We start from the raw sequence: 21074 nt of genomic DNA on the forward strand, positions 1-21074 counted from the left end.
CAGCTGCTGGCCTACCTCACAGCCACCGCAATGTGGGATCCGAGCTGTGTCTGCAACCTACACCACAGCTCACGGCAACGCCAGATCCTTAACCCACTGGGCGAGGCCAGGGATCAAACCCACGGCCTCATGGGTGCCAGTGGGGTTCGTTACCCACTGAGTCACGGCAGAAACTCCCAGACCATGTGTCTCTACCTTGAGGTGTGCCTTCTGTCCCAGCAATGCCGTGCATCCAAAGCGGGCGGAGGAAACCTTTGTGCAAGGGTTTGGTTCTCCGTTTGGCAGATGCCGATTAAGCGAGGGATGGGACCTCGGGCTCTGTCCGGCCTCAGTGTTAGAAGCCCCAGAGTGAATGTCAGCCGTGCAATCAGAGCAGCGTGCGTTTCAGCCCCTCTGCTCAACTCGAAAGCACAGCTTTGCACAGCCTTTGGCGTGTTCTATGTGGGTGTTTACACTGGTCGCTAAACCACTCACCTGTCTTTCAGAGAGTAGGGATGAGACAGGTGGGCAGCCAATGACGTAGGCTGTGGAATCGAGGGTCCATCTACCCACGCCAGGGCTGTGCCATCTGACCTAATACATTCGCAACCCTTGGTGAGGAGGTGCCACCAGAACATAAGCCCCGTCAGAGGTGCCACCAGAACATAAGCCCCGTCAGAGCAGGACTTGGCTGAATGAACAGGCAGGTGTGTTTGCACGTCCGTGGAGGCGGTGTCCATGTGGCCGGCGCTCTGAGCGTCTGAGTCCCGTGTCTGAAGACCCATCGTCCAGCCCCTGAGCACCTCCATCCTCAGTCCAGCTCCCGGTGCCTCGCCGACACTCCACTTTGCCTTTGCCGGAGTTTTCTCAGTGTTGCCGCTTGCACTTCCTCATAACCTCATGTTGATCTGTCCCGTTCCACGCAGTGCTATAAAAGTTCCAAGGACCAGCAGCCGCAGATGGAACTGCCGCTCCAAGGCTGCAGCATCACCTACATCCCAAAAGACAGCAAGAAGAAGAAGCACGAGCTGAAGATTACTCAGCAGGGCACGGACCCGCTGGTGCTTGCCGTCCAGAGTAAGGAGCAGGCCGAACAGTGGCTGAAGGTAACCCGTTGCTGTTGCCTCTGAGCCATCGTCCTTTCCAGGCCTCTTTCTGAGAGCTGGTTTCATTTCATCTGTGTTTTTTTAAAGCATAGGCAGACGTGGATGAACCTGAGTAGTGTTGCCTTTGATAATTAATGGAATACTTTAATTACCTTGAGGTTCATCACTTTAACTTTTGTCTTCACAAGACAATCTGCCTCCTGTTTGCAGGCTGCTTCTCCAACTTTCTCCTTTACTTTGATTTCCTGGTTTCACTCTATCGTGTCTGGATGCAGATTTTTTTTTTTTTGTTAACATATTCTGTTTGGGATTCCCTGGGCTTTTTAAATGGATGGATTGGTGTTTTTCTAAGTTGTGGGGAAAATTTTAGCCATTTCCCTTAAAATATAACTTTGCCCCATTTCCTCCCCTGCCACAACTAATTTGAATATATACTAGCCATTTTTGCTATATTCTGCTTCTCTTCGTGTTTTGCTATCCTTTTTTCCCCTCTTGTCAGGGTAATTTTTTCTAGTTACTTTCCAGCTCACTATTTCTCTCTTGAGCAGTATCTAATCCCTCTTCACTAGGTTCTTAATTTCGGTTATGGTAGTTTTCAATTCTAGAATTTCTAGTTATTTCTCTTGGGAATGTTTGGCTTTTGGCTTCACCACAAGCACATCACAGGCCGGGTAGTTTTGACAGTGGTTTGGGTGGAACTTGGACCTGGTTCTCTAATCTGATGTGCCTTTTCTGGTTGAGGCCATTTTGCCTCCTTGCATGTCAGGTTATCTGATGATCATGCTGGTCATTATGTGTGGAAAAAAAAATTATTGTAGCTTTTAAAAATAACAGCTCTATCGAAATATGTTCACATATGGAAGACTTCACCCTTTAGAGTGTGATTCATTGGTTTTTAATATATTCAACTATCACCATAATTTAATTTCAGAACATTTTCATCAACCCAAAGAGAACTGCTGTATTCACTATGCTAGCGGCTGCTACCCCCAGCCCCACCCAGCCAGCCCCGCCCCGGCCCCGCCCCCGGCCCCACCAGCCCCGCCCCCAGCCCTACCCCCGCCAGCCCGGCCCCGCCCCCGGCCCCGCCTCCATCCCAGCCAGCCCCGCCCCAGCCCCGCCCACCACTTATCTGCTTTCTGTCCCTCCAGATTTGCCTGTTGTCAACATTTCCTGTGAACACTCTCATATGCTGTGTGTCCTTTTGTGACTGCCTTCTTTTACTTAGCGTGTTTTCAGGGTTCCTCCATGTCGTCAGATGTATCGGTCTGTCATTCCTTTCTATTGCTTTTTGTGTCATTTCTTCGAAGCCATTGTTCAGTCCAAGGCTTGAAGATCTCGTCGTGTCTTAGCGTTAGCTCTTAATTTAGCCTATGGTCCATTTTGATTTACTTTCTGCTCGGAGTGTGAGGTAGGGTCCGGTTTCGTTCTTCCTGCTGTGTGGATCAGGTTGTCCCTACAGACACAGCCTGATTTGTAGCACGGTGCTTTTCCCTCTCTGAGAGCGTTTTCGTTCTGTCTGTGAGCCACGTGCCTGGGGGGCATTAGGTCTCCAAACTCAGTTTAATGTGATTTCAGAGCCACCAGGTCCCTTGGAGCTGGCCTGCAGCCCACTCAGGGCAGGTGTCTGTTCACTTCAGCCTCGCTCCAGGAAACACCCCTCGGGGCCCCAGTCCTAAGTGGGGGTTTTTTGCCAGGGCCCTCATCCTTGGTGCACCCTGGACGCCCCCTTTCGGTCCTTATTCTGTCAGTGCTGTGTGGGTGCTGCCTTCTCTGGCGGGCAGTGGTGGGGTGGGCTGCTTGTCCGGATTTCTGTCTACTTCTGGACCATGGCCTGGTCATTGCACATTGCTCTTTTCTGCTCTCCAGAAGGTGCCGTGTGCATGTCATCTTACTTTCCTGACTGCTTCTATCAGGAGGGTTGGCCCAAACCTTCTGGTCCTCACTGCCTTCTAGTACTTGCTTTGACAGGAGGGGCGGGGGGAGGGAGCCTGACGAGACATTTTATCACAGCGGTTCTTACAGCGGGCCAGCACCCATTCAACCTTGGCCCTCACTTCCTCCCATCCCCCAGCAAAATATAAGGGTCAGACTCTGTGGTGACAGTGATTGCTTCTGTGGGGGCAGAACCCATAGATGTGGCTTTTCCCAAGTCTGTGATTTGGGAAATTGAGCCAAGCATTGGTTCTTTAATGGGAGTGACTCCTGTGACCAGGAGCCTCTGCTGCTGAGTTTGCTCAGACTCTGGGACACAAAACTTTACCATGTCATATGTCAGCCGCCGCTGGTACCCAAGTCACTTCCGTCATCAATGCCTCTTAAACAGCTCAGTGCAGCTTCCAGTAAAGGGGGTTACTCTTCGCTGCTTCATTTCACAGGTGAGACGCCGAGCTCTCGGTGGGCGGGATGGTTCACGGTCAACTGGCAATGCCAGGAGTTGGCCTCGAACTTTGCTGGCTCCATGTTTTGTTGTCACTCTGCTGGGCCAGCTGATAGCTTCCCACTTGCTCTCCCGCCCCCCAGGTTCTTCGCTGCCTCCCTTCCGTAGGAGGTCAGGGAGGGGCCTTGCTTGCAAGTCTCTGCTCTTCACACCCCCCCCCCATTCCTGCCTATGTGCATGCGGCCTCTGCTTTCTCATGGGTGCCTGTCCCCCCTGGAGAGCCAAGAAGGCCACTGAAACCTAAGCTTTCCTCTCTTTTCCCTCCGCTCTCCCAGTCTGTTGCGTATTCCATGCCCACTAAAGAATAGCTCCTTTCTGCAAGTTCCCAAGTGGCGCAGCAGTCAGGGCTCCAGCGTTACCGCAGTCATAGCGCAGGTGGCAACAGCGGCGCGGGTTTGATCCCTGGCCTGGGAACTTCCATATGCCGCGGGTGCAGCCAGAAACAGAACAGCGCCCTTCTCAGGGACATGGGTCTACCACAAAGTCACCTAGAGTCCCCGGGTGTCTCCTGCTTGGTTGGGAAGTGACACGGAGCTGACGGTGCAGTTCGCAAATGAGGACAGACCTCGTTCCAGAGGCCGGTGCCGGCGGAGTGCAGTCGTCTTACGTCTTACTTCAGACCCCGCGAGATACAGAGGAGGGCGCTCAGCCTGTTAGGAAATGACGACTCCGTTTGTCGGTGGACGCGCGGTCGCAGGAACTTCTTGCCTTTGCCGATCTCTCTTTAAAAAGAAGTGAGTGGCATGTGGTCCATGTCTTTTTCTAAAGGGTTTTAATTGGCCAGTGGCTCCCTTTATTGTTTGTGCTTTCCTTCCGTTGCAGATTATCGCATGAGAACCTAAGAAGCCTTGATTAGAAGTGAAAGTCAGATGGCACAACCAGTTTCAGGCAGTCACTCACAGGATTTTAAGTTTTTTAAACCAGCAGAGACCTGAGACATTTTAGTCGAGTTTGGTCCTGCGTATACTTGCAAGGGGTGTGTATTTTGCATTTGCTTGCTGTGCTGTTACCTGTATTTGTTAGGTCACAGCCGTTAATTGTCTTGTTCAGATCTTCTACAGCCTTACTAATTTATTTGTTGATATCAGTTATTCAAATGGAGAGATGTGGGGCCATCTGCCACTATACTTGTGGATTTATCTATTTTTCTTTTTTGTTTCTCTCAGTTTTTGCCTAATGTTTTTGGGGCTGAGTTGTTTGCTGCATACGAAATGTAAATGGTCCTATTTACTGATAGCTTATCAGAACCCTTTCATGAAGATGAAACGTTTCATGAATGTTTCTCTCCATGTTTCGTGCTTTAAAGAAGGACTCTTTGATTAATCTCATCTATAGATTAAGTATCTCCTCTAATGGTACCTTTTGATGGGCAGATATTATTAAATCTGAAATCCAGCATGTCAGTTTTTCCTTCTGTAGTCAATGCTTTTTGCGTGCTGTCCCCCCCCCCCCCCGTTTTAGCATTTTCCAAGTTACCAAGATAGACCTTGTGTTTTTTTCCCCAAGTTTTCTGGCTCTTGCCTTTCCATTTGGGTCTCTGAGTCACACATACTGATTTTCAGGTATAGCCTGAGATGGGGGATCGAGATTCGTTTTCGTCCATATGCACAGTTGTTCCAGTACCACCCTTGGAAGTCACTCGATCGTGTTCTGCGCGGGTCCACTTCCGGGCTCCTTGTTCGGTTACGTTGGTCTGTTTCTACATCCTCAGGTCAAGGACAGTGGCCTTGACCGCGCCGGCTTTACAGAGAGCCGTGCACTCAGCTCCTGCTTGGCTCCTGACCCTGGTTTGTTTCCTAAATGATAGAGAACTTGGGAGTCGTAGCTTTAGGTGTAATACGTCAATACCGTCGTCAGGGTTTTGTTATTTCACCTTATAAAGGCCACATCACTATGACTGAAGTAGACATTTTGTTCCTTAAGGAACTGCTGTTATAAAAGGAACCACTCTTATTTGTCTTGATGATAGCACGTTGGAGGGACAGACGATTGAACGAAAGGTCGGGAAATCCGGCGTGTATCCCGGAAGCGCCTTTCACGCAGTTCTGTCTGTGGCCCCCAGACTCTTGCCGTGTCCGTGGCAGGTGGAAACGACACTGACCAGGCTGATCGGAGGCTGGCGTGGAGGCTCCGTCAGTGCGCCCGTAGAGCTGTGAATGATGGGACCTGTGATGTATCAGAATCTCCTCGTAGGTTTTCCTCCTGGGAAAACCTTGACCCCTCTCTAATTTCGTGAATTGCTTTATAAAACAAATGCCATCTTTCATTAATAGAAATTCCAGTTCTCCTATAGTGTCTTGAACGTGTCATCCAGGCTTTCGGTAGTTTGAAGCATGGCTTCAGTGCAACAATTAAAGACCTTTTAAGTAAGTCAGACACCCCACCCACCCACCCCTACCCCCTGCCCCCGGTCAGGTATGAGAAGCCCGAGGACCCTTTGCCCAGCACAGGGCAGTTTGGCTGCCACATTGGTTTCTCTGCTTTTGGTCTGCAGCTTGCATTACCAGTGGGTCTTGCCAGAGTTCACTGTGTATGTGTGTGTGTGTGCGGGCGTGTGTGTGCAGATGCTGCAAACATAAGCCATCTTGCAGGGTCAGTCAGAAGACAAGACCCAATATTCCCAGAAACAGAGTGGTCCAGTTTCTTTAAAAAATGTGCAGAGATTGTGTTTTTGGAGATGAGGGCCCAAGTTAAAAGCAAACACAAATACCACAGAACATATAACAATTTGCTTTCTGGAAGGATCTGCTTCTGCATTTGGACCCAGTTCTCTCTGATAGGCCTTCAGCTCCTCGCAGAGCACGGCTCTTTCAGAAGAGATACGTTCATATGAAAACCTCATTCGCAGCTGCTTTTAAAAAACGGGAGCTAAAGCCTTTGCTTGCTCCTTCTGAAGGCCCTCTGCAGGGCAGCGGGCAGTCCTGCCGTCAGACTAGACAGTCTCACGAAGATAACCTGAAGTGACCCAGCCGTTTGCTAAAAGCCGTGGAAAGGACTGGCCTTTGCTCACTGACCTCGGCCTCAGCGCCCTTCTCTGTGCCTGGCACGTAATTACACCACTAAGTAGTCCCGTGATAGCCGGATGCCACGGGTAACCCCCCGGTCCCAGATGTCCCCGGGCACCTCTGTCTCCCAAACACCCATCTCCCTCTGTTCTCTCCGCGAGGAATTCGAGTTCTAGAAGGACGCGGATTGGGAGGAAGCGGTGTGTGGGTGTGTGTGCAGTGCTGTAAGCTCACGGGTATGGGGGTGGGTGACCTCCTCTGGCTTCAGAGCTTCAGAGGCGCCTCAGCTCCCCGAGCCTTAGCTTGCTGGCAGAATGGGACCTGGGGGCAGAGGAGAGCAGGGCAGGGACCGTCCAGGGGCCGGGCAAGAGCAGGAAGGGCTGAGCAAGCCGGTGCCCTGGCGCCACGGGCGTGGCTCTCAGCCGATGCTCCTTTCCTTCTTTTTAAACTTCACCCCCACCCTCCAGGGGTTGGGGGATCGCTGGGCGCTCTGGGGAAACGCTCTCCTGAGGCTTCCCTTCTCGTCTCTTTCCTTCTGTTTTGCATTCACACTTTCTTTTTTTTTTTTTCCTCCGAGGAAATTTCAAGTCCAGTGTATCTGAGTTCCCTCCTTTTTTTCTTTTCTTTAATCAGACTTTTTTAGTCGCTGTTACGTGCTAGGCATTGGGGTTATTACCAGCCTAAGCGAGGCGTGGCCCCTTCCATGAAAATGAGCCCAGCTTAGTAGAAGCGGATACAGGCCGCCGGTGACTGGGCCTGGTCCCGTGGGCCCGGGCTGGTCTGGGAGGTTGAGTCGTGTTCAGCGGAGGGGATCACACCTCGTCCAGGGCCGCCCGAGGCCTGACCGGCGCTTAGAAGATCCTTCCCTTTGGAAAAAAGGTGGGAAAAGGACGACAAAGATGCTCTGATAAACCCTTTGGCCAGAGAGGTTTCCGCAGGTGATGCTCCATGGGGTTGAACCTATGCGTGTGAAACAAGGACCTGGTGAACTTCAGGGGTGTGTGTGTGTGTGTGTGTGTGTGTGCACAGTGGAACACATTTTCGTGTCGGTAACGCTCTGGTCCCAGGAAGGGAGCTCACGTTTGCTCGGTTGGGGAGCAGGGCTGGGCTGGACGTTCAGTTCGCCCTGCCGTGTGCGGGACGGGGAGTGGGGCTCAAGGGCTGGGCCGCTCAGCCGCACCTACAGAGCAGGTGTCGGGACCCCAGCTTCTGTTCGGTGCAAAAGCCAGGAGCTTTCCATTGCCCTGCACACTTGCCCCAGAGAAAGGAATGAGTCTTGTCCTTGGAGCCAATACAAGTGTGCCTGCAGGTTTAATAAGCACCGGGGAGCTGAGGGAAGGAAGACCCGCCCCCCAAAAGCAGCAGCAAAATCGGACTGAAACAGCGACCATGAGGGGAGCGAACCTTTTCCGTCAGAGATATTTAGGTGGCACGGGTGCCAGGTGGATGTCGCCTGTGCTTCTGTTTTCACATCTCAGAATCCGCCAGGGCAGAAGCATTGCAATAGCCTCTCTGGGCTCTTCTTTTGGTTTTTTCCTGTTTTAGTCTCTGATGTGGACCCCCTGCCACTTCCTGGCTCCAATCCCACCCCCAGAGCAAGCTGAGTGAATCCGCTGAGATCATATTGCAGACTTTCCATGCAGATAGCTGGGACTCTGGCATTTCTTTCTTCCTTTCCTTTCTTTTCTTTTCTTTTTTTTTTTTTCTCAGAAGGCATTTGGGTTGAACCCAAATTGTAACTTAGTTTCGAAAAGAATAGAAGACATTTTGAAGGACTTGCGTCGGGGCTCTTCTGTCACAAGAGTGTAAGTCACAGCAGCCCGGGAGCCTTGTCTGTCTTGTTTGCGGTGTGTCCGCTGTGATCGGGACCACGCCCGGCTCATTGCAAGAGCTCAGGACGGGTGCAAGGGACAGTGGGTGACCACAGGGGTGGCTGCGAACACCAGTAGGGCCACTCGATGGCCCTCACACCTTCAGGTCTGTGCCAGGGGCACTTTCTGAGCCCTCACCGCGGACCACGAGGGTGCTGGCAGTGATGACGGTACCAGGGGCTGGCTCAGGCATTTTGCCGGCAGGGTCGCATTTTCTCTGAATTCAACCGTAACTAGCGAGCGGGGTCCTCTGCTGGTCAGGAAACCGAGGGTGGAGAGGCTGCGACTCGGCGAGGACCACGTGCTTGCCTCACAGTCCCCTGGGGAGTAGAATCCGTTATTCAGGAGCCCTCTCGCCTCCTGCCACGGGCACAGATCTTTCTGCATCAGCCACTCCCCCGGTGCCTTTCTGCATCCCCCCACCCCCGCTTTCTCCAGAGCCCAGGCCTCGCCTGCCTCTGAAAAGTCCTTCTAGGTGGCCCTCCAGCCATGCCGCCCGGCCCCCAGCCTCTGTGCCTCCCTTGCAGGGACACTCTGGGGCCTCAGCGGCAGGGCCGCCTCCCCCGTCGCCCCGTTCCCTGGACATGCGCGCCTGGGTTTGCATCTGCTTCCCTGTCCGCTGCAGCTCAGGCTCTCAGCCGCTCCACCCATGCACTGACCCACTCCCTGTCTTGCTCCTGGGCCTCCCTCTGTCCCCGGTGACCCATCCCACCCAGGGCTGTCGGTGTCAGCCTTGCGACCGTGGTGACCCCAGGCTCCCGCTGGCCTCTCCTCCCATCTCTTGCCGCGTGGCACCCCGGCCCTTGCCAGGATGCCTTTGCAGCTTGTTCCCTTTGCTGGAACCCTTTCCACCGGTTCTGCTCCTGGTCACATCCTCCGGCCGTCACGGCGTCCTGGGATGACGCCTCTTGACCTGCATCGGCCACCCCTCCTCGTCTGGTCTTGGCAGCGCTGACGGCTCTCTGACCTTCATTTTTTGTGATACCCATTGTGTACCGTGGTGTCCAGTCTCCCAGACGCTCCCTGAGAGCAGGGCTTTCCCCGTGCTCTCCCGTGTCCCAGAACCTGTCAGTGCCAGGCTGGGGGCGTGCATGCGTGGAAGCATGTGCAGGTGCGGGCCTGGCTTCCAGGAGCCTCATCCTTCGACCCCGGTTCTCTCCTGCACACCCCGCGTCCCCACCACCCCTCGGTGTGAACATCTCTGGCCTTGTCCCTCCGCAGGTCATCAGAGAAGCCTACAGCGGCTGCGGCGGGCCCGCCGACTCCGAGCGTCCGCCCCCCTCGAGCTCCCCGGTGCACAAGGCAGAACTGGAGAAGGTGAGAGCCCTGCTTCTCTCTAGGAATCCACCTCCCCGCTGGCCGAGGCCGCCCTCGAAGTTGCCATGACGTTTCTGAGGACGTCAGCCCTTCTGGTCGAAAAATAGAAAAAGAGGCCTTCCCACTGGGGCTCGGCGGTAACTGAACCCAACTAGGATCCGTGAGGACGCGAGCTTGATCCCTGGCCTCGCTCAGTGGGTTAAGGATCCGGTGTTGCCGTGAGCTGTGGTGTAGGTTGCAGACGCGGCTCAGATTCCGTGTTGCTGTGGCTGTGGCTACAGCTCCGATTCACCCCCTAGCCTGGGAACCTCCACAGGCCGCGGAGTCGGCCCCCAAATGCAAAAATAAATAAATACAAAGTAAGTGTCAGTTTCATCCACAAACACCCTCCCAGTTGACCCGTAAAGTGAATCTCACACCTCTTACCCTGAGGTCGGGATGCACGGGCCTGCTTCTTCTTTCTCCTGATTACAAACCCAATACCTGCTCACTGTATGGAATTTAGAGAAGTTCAGAGAAACAGAAATTTGAGCAATGAAGTCGCTGATGTGTCCACCATAGAGGAGGCAGCTCCTCTCAACTCTGCATGTTTTTAAACCAGTTTTTCCCTCTTCGTGTGTTCAGCAGTTTGGATGATCTGATGCGTAAAATTTCTTATGCTGCTTTTTGCTTTTTTTTTTTTTTTTTTTACTTTATATTATTAGCAATTTTCCAGGTTTTTGAAAACACACAACAAGCATCTTTGCATTTTCATCAACTAAATAATGTCTTTGTGTATGACTTTCCTATCATGTATGTCCCCCCATTAGACTCTTTTTTTGGGGGGGGGGTCATTTAAAATAACCTGACACCCTTGTGTAAATCTTTGCTGCTTCTCTGATATCTGAGAGGAGGGTCCTAGAAGCTGGATTGCCAGACCGAAGGATAGAATTTTTTAAAGATTTTACTTCATGTTGCTAAGCAAGTTACTTTCCAGAAAGTTTGGTCCTTGCTGTTTCTCACCAGCAATAACCTGAGTTCCTCTTTGACCCACTCAGGCGGGGACTGGCCGCGCTCTTCCTTACCGTGGTTTCTCAGGCTGTGCCGCTGGTGCCTGTGGCTGGACCTGTTGATCCAGTCCCAGGGATGCTTCCTGGCTTGAGAGTGGGGCTCTCGGCCATCTATCCCTGAACGTGGCACAGACCAGGGCCCCCCTAAATGTCACTATTCTTCCACTGCGGCTCTTCCTGATGCCGCTGGGGACTGCCGCCACTTTTGCCAGCCCGCCTGGACCCTGAACCCAGCGGCTCCGGGTCTCCCCGCGTACTGGCATCCGTCTCCCTGCCGGCCAGTCTCAGTGGCCCTGGGGTGAAAGGCGAAGCTCCCAAGACAGAGGCGGTTTGGGGCTCTTTCCTCCACTGCCTGCGGAGGCAGGGTCTGCGGCCAGAATGGAAGGGGTTCACGTCGATGTCTCCTGCTCAGATACTAACCCGGGGTCCCCACTATGCTCCTCGAATCCAGGCGTTAGGACTAAAGTAACTGCAAGGGTCCCGGGCACCTCCTTGGATGGTTTTGATAGCAGCTTGTGTTTCTGTGCGCCTCCTCAGCGTTCTGTTATGAACAGATACTTGAGCCTCGCCTGATTATTGGTGAATGCCGGCGAGAAGTTAAACAGGTGGTGTGCCCTTTATTTCTGGAAGGGTACTAGGGCCTCGTGAGGGGAGTAAGTTTTTGTAATCTGAGTATTTTTTCACTTAATCACTGGAAAAAGTGATTTCAGTGAAATAGGCTTGGTACCATAGTGTGTGTTTGTACAAGCTCTTGCATTTCCCCCCCCCCTTTTTTTGTCTTTTTGCCATTTCTTGGGCCGCTCCCGCGGCATATGGAGGTTCCCAGGCTAGGGGTCTGATCGGAGCTGTGGCCACCGGCCTACACCCGAGCCACAGCAACGCGGGATCCGAGCCGCGTCTGCAACCTACACCACAGCTCACGGCAACGCCGGATCGTTAACCCACTGAGCGAGGGCAGGGACCAAACCTGCAACCTCATGGTTCCTAGTTGGATTCGTTAACCACTGAGCCACGACGGGAACTCCTCCCCTTGTTTTTGTGAAGCTCTTATAGCAACCCGACTGGTCTGTGTTATAGCTGAGCCCTCACTCAGCTCAGGGTTTGCTGTGACCATGGCTCACGTTTTCTTTCATTTTTTTTTTTTTTGGCGGTGAGGCTGTGCTCACGACCTGTTCCCAGGCCAGGCATCGAACGCACACCACCGCAGCAACCCAAGCCACAGCAGTGCCAATGCCAGGTCCTTAACCCACAGAGCCACCAGGGAACTCCTTTCATTTTTGAGATAACTTCGGATGGGTCCATGCAGCACATCACTTGGTGTGACCACTGTAAGCGTAACTTAGTCTTTTTATCCACCCAGAAACTGTCTTCAGAGAGACCCAGCTCCGACGGGGAGGGTGTCACAGAAAACGGAGTGACTGCGTGTAATGGAAAGGAACACGGTGAGTGCTGCTCCTGCCCCAGATGGAGCAACTGAAACCCCAAACAGAAACCCTCCCCCTGGATCGGCAAACTCTGATGATGCGGAACGTGTGTCTGTGAATCCGGTTGTGCAGACGGCGTCCTGCTGTGTTACGGTGACTGACGTCCAGAGGAAGCTCCGGTTAATCCGAGGCTTCCCGGGCCCTGTTTCAGTCCTCCCAGACCTCGGCCCGCCTTTTCGCGGACCGGCTTGATGATGTGTCCTGCATACATTTTAAGCTGTGACTCACTGCCGGCGCCTTCCTCCGCTGGTTCAAGGCTGAGACACGTTTGCAGCGGGGGTGGGGTGCTGCTGCTGCCATCTCGCTGGGAGAGGCACTGTTTTTCAAGGAAAAGCACTTTGGGTGAGGCTGGAAACCCATGTGCCCATCCCGGCGCTGCCTTGGCCTAAGAACTCGATCTTGAGCGAGTCTTTCCTCTTTGAGAAGTCTCAGTTTCCCCCGTCTTTAAAACCAGGAGGCCAGGCTCACAGACGGCTGATCTTTTCAAAAAAGATTACCTGGATGTGTCTTTATTTCACCTTCATTTAATAATTTTTTTAAAAAATTGTGGCGAAATACATGGGTAACATACACATACTGTCTAACCAGGGTTTTTTTTTGTCTATTCAGGGCCGCTCCCACGGCATATGGAGGTTCCCAGGCTAGGGTCGAATCGGTTCCCAGGCTAGGGTCGAATCGGAGCTGTAGCCACTGGCTTACACCACAGCCACAGCAAAGCAGGATCCGAGCCACATCTGCGACCTACACCACAGCTCAGGGCAACGCCAGATCCTTAACTCACTGGGTGAACCCGCGTCCTCATGGATACGAGTTGGGTTCGTTAACTAACCGCTGAGCCACGTCAACTAAAAATTACAGAACCTGAAAGTTGAGAGTTAAGTTTTACTTGGGGTGAAATTAGAATGCAAGCCCGGGGGACAGCAGCTCAGGGAGCCCCGAGAAACCGCTCCCAGGAGGCGGGGGGGGGGGGCGCTAGGATGTATAGGGGTTTTGCAGTAAAGGACAGGGAACAGGAGCACCAGAGGCCAGGCTCCCGCAAGTCAGTCCTGCGATGGGCAGCGCCCTCAGGGCCGGGATCCTGAGTTTTCACAGCTCTCACCCTTGGAGGGGACCCCATTCACCCATGACGGCGACATTCTTCCTCCTTAACTACAGACGGGGCTGAAATACCACCCAAGGAGGAAAAGCGGGAACCTCAGGATATGATCAAGCTGGGGGGGGGGGGTGCATGCAGCACACACACGTCTTACAAAAGTTTGTTGCTGGTCTCCTGAAGGTCACGACCCGTCTCAAGGAGCAGACATCACCATGAAGGATTTTAGTGTTTTTCTAGACATGAGGCGATGCAGGAGTTGGGCACGTAGAATCTCCTAAAAATGTCTGACTCTCCAAAGACCTGGTCTCCCAGTTTCCCCAGCACACAGAGGGCCTCGCTCCTGGCTTCCCGCTGAGCTCCGGGCGGCAGCTGCAGTGGCTCGTGTGTCACTCCATGTAGAGGCTGATGGGAAGCGCCAGGCTTCAGTTCACAGCCGCGACGGGAGCCCCGTGTCCTAACCATTTCTAAGTCCCGTTTCAGCAGCAGGAAGTGGGTCGACAGGGCTGAGCTGTCATCACTGTTTTCCTCTCTAGAACTTTCCATCCTGAAAACTCAAGCTCTGCCCTCATGAAACTAACTCACCACCCTCTCCCCTCTTCCTGGCCCCCCACCCGCCAGGCTGCCTTGTCTCTCTGTAATTTTCAGCTGCTCTAGGAGCCTCATGGAAGTGGGATCGTGTAGTATCTGTCTTTTCGGTGGCTGGCTAGTTTCACCTAGTATGAGGTCCTCACAGGTCAGCCACGTTGCAGCCTGGAACAGGATTCCCTTCCTTTTCAAGGCTGAATAATATTCCTTGGGATGGACCACAAATGGTCTCCACCTGTCCGTGCGGGGACATTGGGTTGCCTCCACCTCTGGCTATTGTGAATAGAGCTGCTAGGGACACGGGTGCACAAACGCTGAATTTTTTTAGGTCCGCTTTATAAAGGTGTACATTTCACATGGTGAGATTCACCCTCCGGGGGCATACGGTTCCTTGACCAACACAGGCATGTACCCTTCACGAGAGTCAGGATCTGGAGCGTTTCCATCACCCGAGATGCCCCCGATGGCCCCACACCTGTTTTCTGTCCTCTAAGTGGAGTCCCGTGAAACAGCCTCCTGGGTCTGCTCCTTCCCATCGGCGCCACGCGTTTGGGGGGCGTCCACGTGGTGGGCCCGAGGTCTGTTCCTTGGCGGAGCAGGATGCCAGGGTGGATGTATCCATGAATTACCCATTTCCTGGTTGTCTCCGGGTAGAGCCGTTCACAAGAGCGCTGACGGAGGCACATCCACAGTCAGGCTTTTGCAGGGATGGGTTTTCATTTTTCTTGGCCGATGCCTCAGAGTGAGACCCTGTGGTCACGTGCACGCGTGTACCTTCCCGCCAGCCTTGTGCTGTCTTTTCTGTTGTGTTCTGTTTATTTGGGCCACTCTCCTAGGTGTGCGGTGCTGTGTAATTGTGCCTTGACCGTACATCTCCCCGTGAGGACAACACGGATCCTTTTTTCATGGCTTTTTTGCTACCTCTGTGTCTGTCACCCCGGGGGCAATGTCAGTTAAAATCTTTTGCCCCTATTCTCATTGGGGTTTTTTTTGCTCTCGTGGACTTCTGAGCGTTTTTTATTTGGAATGCAAGTCCTCTCTCAGATGTGTTTTGCACCTGTCCTGTCCCAGTCTGAGGCTTGACCTCCAGTTGGCTCGGCCTTGTGTGGGCAGAGAGGAGGCGGGGTTTGAGGGGACGGGGCAGCTTTGCTGGTGCAAAATAGCAGCCTCTGTTTCCCCACCCAGCTTCTCCGCCCCCAGCCCCGGGGTGGAGCGGGCGCCTTGTGGCTCAGAAATGAAGTCGCCTTAAACCAAAGAGCCGGCCAGGCCGACTCTTGATGAATTGAGACTCTCGATGAACCCATGTCACCTGGGCTTTTGTGACAATTCCAGGGTCCCGATCTCTGCCTTCGCTCATGTGATTTTCCACCTCGGTCGTGGCCGAGGGTAATTTTAGTTCTTCCCACGGGAAGCTGCCGTGTGGAAGGTATTATCTTTGTCTTCACGGGGCACATTTTGGGGCGTGAAAGGCAGGAAAGCTATCTTTAACTTTTGCCCTGAAATAGAATAACATGCAATCTCAGGTTCCTGCCCAGACACCCGGGCTCAGCAGGCACTGCCCGGGGTCTCTCTTCTTGTGGGCTGTGTCCTCTCCCAGGGCCCGTGCATAAAAGCAGCTTCTGCAGAGTGAAACCTGTCCAGCTGTCCGTGTCCACGTGGACACGTACGTGAAGACGTCTGTGTCTGATACTCTCCCTTTTCCCTTTAACAAGAGCGGCTTTCTGGGCTTTGTCAAGGTGGCCTCGGTTCCAACGCTTTCTGCCTGGCGTGGCGCTTTGCATACGGTAGACTCTTAATAAACAGTCGCTGAAGGAAGCTAATCGCTTCAGTACCTTCTGACCTTCTTACCGTAGCTTGGTTCTGGCCGCTCACTCTTGAGCCATTTGCAGCTGAGAAACGTCAGGGGTGCGCCCTTGCTCCCAGCCATGGCCCAGCTCGGATTTCTCTGCCGCCCGCGCAGAGGAGGCCCGACCTCCTGCAGCTTTTCCTGAACGAGAGCCTCTTAGCTGAACAGTCCAGACTCTGTGACCAGAGCCACGGGGAGTGACTCTGAAAACTCCAGCTTCCTCTTTGAAGGTGTCGCGCCCTGGCCTGTGCTGAGCGAGTGCAGTGCGATTTGGGTGCCTTGGCACGTTCCCACCGATGGTGCAGCTGGCACGAGAAGAGACTCGAGGCCCTCGTGCTAATGTGTGCGGAAGCGACACTTGTCCCCAAGTAACGCTCACGCGTTCACGACTTCCGCACGGGGTAACGGGCCTATTGGCCGACCTGGCACATAAACAGCCCAGTGACTTTAGCCCCATGTCCCCAGTCCTCCCAGCAGCCTGCATACAAAAACTCCTAGACTCCCATGCCCGTAGGATAAGGGGGAATTGTCTGTGTTTGTGGCATTTACAGCTTGAAAAATGCTGCGTTCTGTGGGATCTGGCCCGGCAGCTGGCACAGAGCAGGTGCGCGATAAGTGAAACCCAGGGAAGAACGGGGCGTGGCTCACACTTGATGTGGCTGTTTCTTCAAGGAAAATCCGCCACTGAAACCTGCTTCTTGGTTGTCCTCATTCCTGACAGTTAAGAGGAAGAAAAGTTCCAAATCCGAGGCCAAAGGGACCGTGACCAAAGTCACAGGGAAGAAAATCACCAAGATCATCGGTCTGGGGAAGAAAAAGCCGTCGACCGACGAGCAGACGTCCTCGGCCGAGGAGGACGTGCCCACCTGCGGTAAGACGGGCTGCCCGCCGCGCCCCGCCCCACCCCACACGCCACAACTCTCCTGGGGGACCTCTGTGTCCCTGTCCCAGTCTCAGGGGTGAGCCTCTTTGGAACTGGGTTTGCCTTCCCTTAAACTCTGGGGATGGACTCGATTTTGACTTGGGGACGTTACAGGGCGGGTGAGATGAAAAACGAACTCTCTCGTTGATCCCAGGAGGTTCTTCCACTTTCCGCCTGAGTGGTTTTAAGCTGGTACGAATGCAGGAGAGGTTGGCTGAGAAGGAGGGGCTGTGGGTGTGGCAGGGCCTTTACGGACCCCCGGGCCAGCCTTCCCCGCCCGAGGGAGCACAGCTCCACTTTCTGGGGACACCTGTGGCTCAGACCCAGCTTCACGTCCAGTCTGGCAGCCCCACCTGCCTCTGTCTTCCTCACCCTGGGCTCCAGCAGCTGCTGCCTGGCAGGCTGGTCAGCACCGGGAGGCACCTGGACCCCGATGGTCTAGTGGCCAAGTGCCCGGAACTCCAAGTCCTGGGATGGAGACAGACCTGCAAGGGCTGATCACCAACAGGAGGAGGACAAAGGGACAATGGGGAGCCTGTAGGGCGTCCCGTAGACACCAGACGTCAGGGGCAGCATCCCTGGATAAACGAGATGCTGCCTACACAGTGTTTCCTGAGGCACCAGGTCTGCGAGACCCATGCGCTCCTTTAAGGAGAAAAACATTAGAGGCCGAAAGATGGATATTTACCCTTAAAAAAAACACGAACAGGCTGCACTTCCCTGTGTGGCACCGCTCGCACGCGGCTCTGCCTTAGTGCAAGGGCCACAGTGTCTCGACTCGAGGTCACTCTGTTTACTGCCCCCCCCCCTTCCTCGCTCAGTGAGCATCTGTCCTGTCCGAGGTGCTGGGTTATTTGGGGAGAGGCCAAAAGATGTGTCATCAGATGCTGCCCAGAAGGACCAGAGTTGGGCCACCGCCCCCCCCCCCACACACACAGTCATTCAGCAGACACCCCGCCCAGGCCAGAGGCTGGAGGCTCAGGTGAGGGGCCGGGCCGTGTGGGTCCCAGCTGGGCGTGGGCGGTGCCTCCTGAAGGGAAGGCAGGTGGATCTCGGCTCCCGTCTGACTTTCCAGGTGTGATTCTAGGACCTCGCAATGGAGTTTTGGTGACAGTGACCCCTGGGCGGCAGTATGGGGTGCTTGTGGAGCAGGAGGGGGCCGGGCAGGCGGCCGAGACCCCAGGAGCCAGCTGCCTGCAGGTGGCGTGGGGAGGGGAGTGGTGACCCCGAGGAGCCCGGGGTCCCAGAGCCCAGTGTTGAGAGGCCCTGAACTTGACCCCGTCACGCGGCAGTTGGGTCCCAGGGGTGGGCTGACTGACGCGCTTTCTACAGCCCAGTGGCCCAGCCCTAAAGAGAAGGTGAAGACAGCCGCCCTGCCAACACCAAGCCCACGGGCCGGCGCTCTCGAGGCGGGCAGGGGCCTGCTGATGCCAGGGCGCTGCTCCCTCTGCCTGTCCTGGAGGAGGGAGTCAGGGCTACAGACGGAAGGGGGAGGAGTTCCCGTCGTGGCTCAGTGGTAATGAGCCCGACTAGCATCTGTGAGGACGCAGGTTCGATCCCTGGCCTCACTCAGTGGATTAAGGATCGGACATTGCCGTGAACTGTGGTGTAAGTCGCCGATGCAGCTCGAATCTGGCGTTGCTGTGGCTGTGGCGTAGGCCAGAGGCTACAGCTCCGATTCGACCCCTAGCCTGGGAACCTCCATATGCCACGGGTGCGGGCCTAAAAAGAAAGGAAAAAAAAAAAAAAAGCGGAAAGAGGGGATTAGCCAACACAAAGGGAACCACTGCTTTAGCCTTGGGTTTTTGTTCTTATAACTGCTCTAGGTCGGTGGAGGAAATAGAGGTTCTTTCATGAAAAACCAGCATTCGTGTGGAAGGCAGCCTAATGACTGTGGTCCAGACCTCTGGTCTTACTTACGGTGGGGACGCTGAGGCCAGGGAGCATGTGGCCTCGCCCTGAGTCACGTGGTCAGCTGGGGACAGGGCCAGGCATGCCGGCCAACCCCGTTGCTGTCCTGCAGCACCGGCCGTCCCCATGGTGTCACGGTCCCCAGAGCTGCCCTCCTCCCCAGCCCCTCGTGAACAGCCACCTGGGCTCCTGGCTGGAGGCCCAGGGGTTGCTCAGAGCAGTCCCGGCGTGGCTCAGCCTGTGATTGTCGTGCATGGGTTCCCACTGGACTCCGAGTGGACATCGGTCTAGTCAGAGACCGATCTCTGCCCACAACACCTTAAACCTGTCACCTAGCTCTCTGCCGGGCGAGGGACCAGGGGAGGCGTCTGTAGAGGAGTCAAGGCCAGCTGGGGTGGCGATTTTCCGCTGTCTGGGGACAGCCGCAAAGTGTCAGGCAGGAAGAGTAGCTCGATGAGACCCAAGATGCCAGCACTGCTGAGCAGAGGCCCTGCACCCACTGCCCTCGAGCTGCCCGGAGCATGTGCCCCGTGGGCTGGCGCAGCCCCAGCTCTCCTGGCCAGCCGGGCCTCTGCGTACAGCGGAAATGCTGGCGGGAAGGACAGCTTCCCATGGGAGGGGGCCCACAGCCCAGCTGACCAGGCCGGCTCCCCCTGTCCCGCCCAGCCTCATGCACCAGCCAGGGCCGCGCTGCAAACAGCCTCTTGGACAAGACGGTCAGGCGTGCCCACAGGCCCGGGAGCAGAGACCGGTCTTTTATTTGCCCATCTCCAGAGCGGACAGGTCCAGAATGACTGTCACTTTATAACTTGGGCTGTTGAACCCGTGCGGGGGTGGATTTCACAGTTCTCCCTCCTCTGCACCCCATTTCTGTCTGTCGTTTGGACGAGGACATAAGCGGCTCTATGGTCCACTTCCTTCCCCTTTGTCCCTGCAGGCTACCCAGTGGGGGGCTTTTCGTCTTCCTTTTTTTTGGCTGCACTGGCAGCATGCAGAAGTTCCCAGGCCAGGGATCGAATCCCTGCCACAGCAGTGACCCAAGCCTCTGCAGTGACACCAGGTCCTTAACCCACTAGGTCACTGGGGAGCTCCCCAGTGGGAGTTTTGAAACCTTAGACTAATCGTCATCCTGGGCTAAGTCAGCTCAGGGCCTCCGGCAATCTTGTCTCAACTAAATTGCCGGCCTTTCCCTCTGGTTTGGATTAAGATGCAGGTCTGACCCCCTCAGTACCAAGCACAGAGCCTGGCAGATAATAGCAGCTCAGTAAACACTTGTTGATGGAATGAATTATCTTAATTAAGCAAATGACAAACTTCTCTGAGCTTCAGGTTCCCCACCTGTGAAATGGGCTTAAGTGACTTTGTTTTCCTTAGAATTGAGACTGAAATCAAGAAACGCTAAGCTCACTGCCTGTCTCCTAATCTATGCTCATAAATGGTCCCTGACGTTACTCATTTGTTCACCTGGTAAACCTAAGCGTACCAGACACGGTCAAGGCAACGTGAGGGCAGGGGCAGACGAGAGGAGGTGCAGGTGAGGGGCATCCAGAGCTGAGTGAAGGGCCAGGTCCCCAAGGGTGACGATGGGGTCCTCCCAGGGGGCAGGACTTGCTGTATTTCCAGGGCCCCCTCTGGCTGTGATGGCTGGGACTCTGTGAAGCTTTCAGCAGCAGGATTTTTGGCGGATATGCAGGACGTTACACAGGAGGCGCAGGTGCCTCTCGCCTTCTAGCCCAGTCTACCCACCAAGATCAGGGGACACTTCCTCGGGGCAGAAGCATTCTTGGTGTCAGTCACCACGTCAGGGGGTCTTGAGTCACTGGATGCATCTGCCCACCAGAGGACACATGTCCCACTGGGAGGGGAGGCTATGGGTGTCGGCAGCAGGGCCGGGCTCAGCTGTTGGTGGCATCTGAACCAACGAGCCCCTCCTCCGCCCCCGAGGCCCTGGCTGCTGCTCAGCTGCTCCTTTCGTCCCAGCTGGTTGCAAACCAAGACTCGCTAAAGTCAGACATGCAGTCATGTGACGGTCCTGCCAGAAACATGACCGAAGCACAGGAGACGCAGCTCAGGCAGACACCGCCCTTCCCGTCCCAGAGAAGCGAGCAGTGACTCTCAGCCCCGTCTGCCAGGAGGCCCTGCCTGTTCTGCGGCTGCTTGCACTCGAGAGCGCCAGTGGCTGAGCGTGGGGCTGTTACATCTGTCCCCTCCTGTAGTCGTGCATGTTTGCTCAGCCTCAGGCCGTTTTCCTGAAACCTTGTGCACACCTGCCACCATGCTTTTGCAAGAAGCCCTAGAGTTCCTTCTGCAGAATTCAGAGCAAAGATAATCTCAGAACAGCAAAGCGAAATTTCCAAATTGTCAAGATACCGTAACATGTAATGCCTCACCATAACATGATAAGTGGAACTCCCCTGCCAAGAAAAATCAAATTATATTGGAATTGCCTTATAATGCAGGGCA

At 54.6% G+C, this 21074-nt stretch overlaps 1 protein-coding gene across 1 annotated transcript in view; it reads left to right on the forward strand.

Annotated features, from left to right (window-relative positions):
• The window catches only part of AFAP1 (actin filament associated protein 1), a gene marked incomplete at its 5' end in the record, with an annotated part of 128308 nt that overhangs the window by 76942 nt on the left and 30292 nt on the right, over positions 1-21074 (forward strand). The window contains 4 exon segments of the mRNA NM_001253821.1: positions 906-1085; positions 9623-9718; positions 12128-12209; positions 16500-16649. Coding sequence (NP_001240750.1) covers positions 906-1085; positions 9623-9718; positions 12128-12209; positions 16500-16649 — 508 coding nt within the window.

This window comes from Sus scrofa, chromosome 8 (genome assembly GCF_054392235.1).
Source record: "Sus scrofa isolate SSC_HxYL_T2T_F1_AM1 chromosome 8, Sscrofa_HxYL_maternal_Yorkshire_Landrace_v2.0, whole genome shotgun sequence".
NCBI lineage: Eukaryota > Metazoa > Chordata > Mammalia > Artiodactyla > Suidae > Sus > Sus scrofa.